At 55.7% G+C, this 4,155-nt stretch overlaps 1 protein-coding gene across 1 annotated transcript in view; it reads left to right on the top strand.

Annotated features, from left to right (window-relative positions):
* EMX2 (empty spiracles homeobox 2) overlaps positions 1-3,912 on the top strand; it is a 5,358-nt gene extending 1,446 nt beyond the window's left edge. Inside the window, exons 3-4 of the mRNA XM_014550562.1 lie at positions 108-292; positions 2,432-3,912. Coding sequence (XP_014406048.1) covers positions 108-292; positions 2,432-2,599 — 353 coding nt within the window. The 3' untranslated portion in view covers positions 2,600-3,912. The remainder of the gene's footprint in view (positions 1-107; positions 293-2,431) is intronic.
* Positions 3,913-4,155: the final 243 nt, after the last annotated feature.

The raw sequence follows: 4,155 nt of genomic DNA, 5'->3' as shown, positions 1-4,155 counted from the left end.
GAGACGCCGGGGCTACGCACAGGCCCGGAGCGCGGTGTCCCGCCAGCCCGTCTCCTGAGAAGCGCGCGGCCCCCTCCCTAATGGGACTTACGTTGTGTCCCCCGCAGGGAACGACACAAGCCCCGAGAGCTTCCTTTTGCACAACGCGCTGGCCCGAAAGCCGAAGCGGATCCGAACCGCCTTTTCCCCGTCCCAGCTCCTGAGGCTGGAACACGCCTTCGAGAAAAACCACTACGTGGTGGGCGCCGAGAGGAAGCAGCTGGCACACAGCCTCAGCCTCACGGAAACTCAGGTGAGTGGGGCCCAGGCGCGGCGACCCCCACCCCAATCTCGGGACCCACGCAGCTGGCACACAAGTGCCGAGCTCAGAGAGGGCCGTCGCCAAAGGGCCCGGGAGTTGGTTCCACGCCCCCCGCTCAGGATGTAGACGTTTCCAGGTGCCAGGCTTCCTGGGTCTCCAGATGGGACCGCAGGAGTCTACCTGCCCCAGGCGCTGGGGCGGGGGGAGGGCGGCCTGGATCGCTCCTTCTGTCCGCTGGACTTAGCTCCTGGCTAACACAGTTGCACTTCTGGTGAAACTTTTGGCGAGAGTCTGGGGACCCGGCTGGGGTCCAGGAAGAGGGAGAGAACAGTGGGGGTGTCGGAGTGTTGGGTGTGGAAGCTGGAGAAGTCTGGGAATTGGTTAAAGGCAAGTTCTGTGCGAACACAGACCCCTGCTCACTCCGATTACTCCCCACGAAGGGATCCGAGAGTCGGAAGGCGGAGGCCGTGCATCGTGGGCGCGTCCCTAAATTGGAGAATCAGAGCTGCAAGGCTGCGGAGAAGGGACAGGCCCTGCCTGCGCCGTGGGGTCCCGGCTCTGGCCGGCCCAGGGGCGGGGAGGGGGCTCGGGGCTACAGTAGGCGCTACTGTACGCGGAGCCGCAGGGTGGGGTCAGAGTTCCCGGCAAACAGTAACGTTTTCGTGCGGATTAAGTTGTAACAGTGTTTCTGGGCGGTGCAAAGAGGTCCAGGCTTTTGTTTTAAGACGTTCCCCCGGACAAAACCGAGGAGGGCCTGGCGGGTAGGTGCGGGGCCGGCACCAGGCGCGGCCGGCCGGGCTGATTCATCCTGGAGCGTCGAGGCGGCGGTGGTCTTTGTCCGCCTCGCTGCCCACGCCGCCCGCTGTCTTTGTGTGCGTGTCAAGCCCGGAGCGCACGGACGCGCGCCTTGGGCGAGCGCCGGGAGAAATGAACCGTCCTCCCCTCAATTAGCAAACTCAAAGCAAATTACAGGCAGCCTTGTTCCAGCTCCGCTTGTTCACGGGGCACTTGGGGGGATTGGGGCTGTTGGGGAGAACGAGCTGGGACCTGGGCTGGACTCTCCGAGGCGGGAGTGGAGCCGACCTCAGCGGCCTGTGGCGGTGCGATCAGGTCCGCGGGCAGGGGAGGTGCGGCCGCCTCCATTTTCCTTACCTGCACCTCACCAGGTGGGAAGTTAGGGTGGCCTTACTGTCTGGTCTGGTCACTGGATAGAGACCCACTGCCCAGGTTCCCCAGAGGGCGATGGGGATTGCAGTCCCAGTAAGTCCTTTCCTCATTGCTCCCCGGACCTCTAGCAGCCGCTCTGAGGCCAGGCTGCCAGCCAGAGGAGCCCGGTGCTAAGGGATGTGACCAGGGTGGGAAGCTGGCCCAGCCCTGTCTTGGGGCTGGTCAGGAGGGGGCAAGAGAAGGCTCTCTCTCTCTCGCTTCTCTCCTCTGTCTCAGTTTCTTTCTTCCCATCTGTCCTGAGGTCTTTCAGAAGCTTTCACTTTTGAGCCTCTTTCCCTAACTGCAGTGGAAGAGCTGGGTTGGTCCCCAGGCTGCTGCACCCCGCGTCCCTCCTGGCTGCCTCCAGCACCCCTTAGCATCCACTCTCGCTCACCTGCAAGAATCCTGGGCCAGGAGAGGGAAGCTCAGGCAGACCTGACTGCCTACCCAGGGCCCGGGCCTGGCACAGGAAGTGCTATGTATAGGCAACGCCCGGAACCGCACAGAAAAGAGAAAGCACATTGGGCCCTGCAGGGAGCTGGGGCAGCTGCAGCGGAGTCTTTCCCGCATGCACGGGCCAGGGAGAGGAGGTTTGGGACAGGTCGCTTTTTACTTTTCTTAGGATTTTTATAAGGGTTTCCCTGGCTTCTATTCTCAGCGGACTGAGGGTGTCCCCTTCAGGGCAAGGTGAGCAGGACTGTGCACTGGGGTCCCGAGCCGGGAAAGTGACTCGGGAGACCCAGGGCGGGGAGCCAGGCTTCCGCAGCTCTGCTCCCCTAAGGGAGGCTGTGCACAGGCTGCTGCGGGACGCACACGGGGCCCGGACTTGAGCGTCTCGGACGGACGGGGCCTGCCGGGCGCAGGCGGAGAGGTAGGAGGGCGCTGTGGAGGAACTAACGCGCCCCTTCTGCGTCTGGCCCGCAGGTAAAAGTATGGTTTCAGAACCGGAGGACGAAGTTCAAAAGACAGAAGCTGGAGGAAGAAGGTTCAGATTCGCAACAAAAGAAAAAAGGGACGCATCACATTAACCGGTGGAGAATCGCCACCAAGCAGGCCAGCCCGGAGGAAATAGACGTGACCTCGGACGATTAAAAACACAACCCGAACCCCACGGAAACGGACAGAGCGGAGCAAAACAGAGGACAGGGAGAGGCGGGGAAGAAGTAAACACCCTACGAAACAAAAACAAACCACATTCGCCGAGAAGGGGAGAGGGAGTCGGAGGGACAGCGGAGAGCGCGTCGCAGACTTTGGGCCGCGAGGGCGCAGGGCCCTGATCGGAGGCCGCGCCATGATGGCAGAGGATGGAGGCTCCTTGATCAACATGCAACCCTTGTCTAAAGAGGCAGCTGAGAGAGAGAGAGAATGAGAGAGAGAGAGAGAGAGAGAGAGAGAGAGAGATCTAAAGGTGGCAAAGCGGCAGGCGCTCTGACAAGGGGAGCTGTCAGTCAAAGGCCAAACCAGCGAGACAAGATGATTGGCAGGTATTCCGTTTATCGCAGTCCGACTTTATTTTTCTTTGTAAAAAAGATAATAATAATGATGATAAAAGAAAAAAAACAACAACCAGGCACAGGACTTTTTATTTTGCACTTCACAGTGTTCCCCCCCCCAGTCTTTAAAAAGAATTAGTAATAATAACGATGATCGAAATTTCATATCCAGCCCCATCCCACACATGTCCAAAAACTTGAATTGCATGTAGCAGTTGTTGGGCGAATGGTGTCTAAAGACAGAAAATGAATTGTAACTTTCTTTTACTTTTAAAGACAGGTTCTGTGTGCTTTTGATTTTGAGTTTTGATTTTCGAGAAATGTGCAGTCTGTAAACACGTTTTGATACCTTCTGATGTCAAAGTGATTGTGAAAGCTAAATTAGTAGGCTCAGCGATAGTGGTCCTCTTACCGAGAAATGGGGAGCCGGATGGGGGGCTGGGGGTGGCTGGGGAGGGTGCCCACAAGAGGAGTCAGGAATTGTGTTGGAAAAAAAAACACCTAAATTAATTCTATTTCTTGGACATTCCCTTTCCTAACATCCCAAGGCTTAAAATCATGAAGCAAACTCCTTTTAGAGGTTGGAGATATTGGCTGAGTTCAACCATTGACTGCAAAGGCCATTCCAAACTTTAAATCGATCGATTGCAAAAAACCGAAGGACTGTAGTTAGCGGGGATGATGCTAAGTGTGGCCAAAGACATGGCGGCAAGTTTTCAAGCACTGAGTTTCTATTCCAAGATCATAGACTTACTAAAGAGAGTGACAAACGCTTCCTTAATGTCTTCTATACCAGAATGTAAATATTTTTGTGTTTTGTGTTAATTTGTTAGAATTCTAACACACTATATACTTCCAAGAAGTATGTCAATGTCAATATTTTGTCAATAAAGATTTATCAATATGCCCTCAGAGTAGTTGTCTTGGGAAACCAAAGTCAACTTTTTCTGTAAAAAGTATGTCCAGTAATTTGAGTGTGGTCCTTCCCCAACTAGGCTCAAGAAACCCAGCCTCCCCACCCCCAGAAGGGCCAGACTGATGGATTCTTGGGCATTTTAAAGAGAGATGAGGGTGGAAAGGGGAGAGGATTAGGAAAACTTAAGTCCTTCAGAAAAGGGATGGGAGAAAAAGTTTTTCCAACCAGAGGGTCGCCCA

This window comes from Myotis brandtii, unplaced genomic scaffold (genome assembly GCF_000412655.1).
Source record: "Myotis brandtii unplaced genomic scaffold, ASM41265v1 scaffold604, whole genome shotgun sequence".
NCBI lineage: Eukaryota > Metazoa > Chordata > Mammalia > Chiroptera > Vespertilionidae > Myotis > Myotis brandtii.
This window is presented reverse-complemented; position numbering and strand designations above follow the sequence as displayed.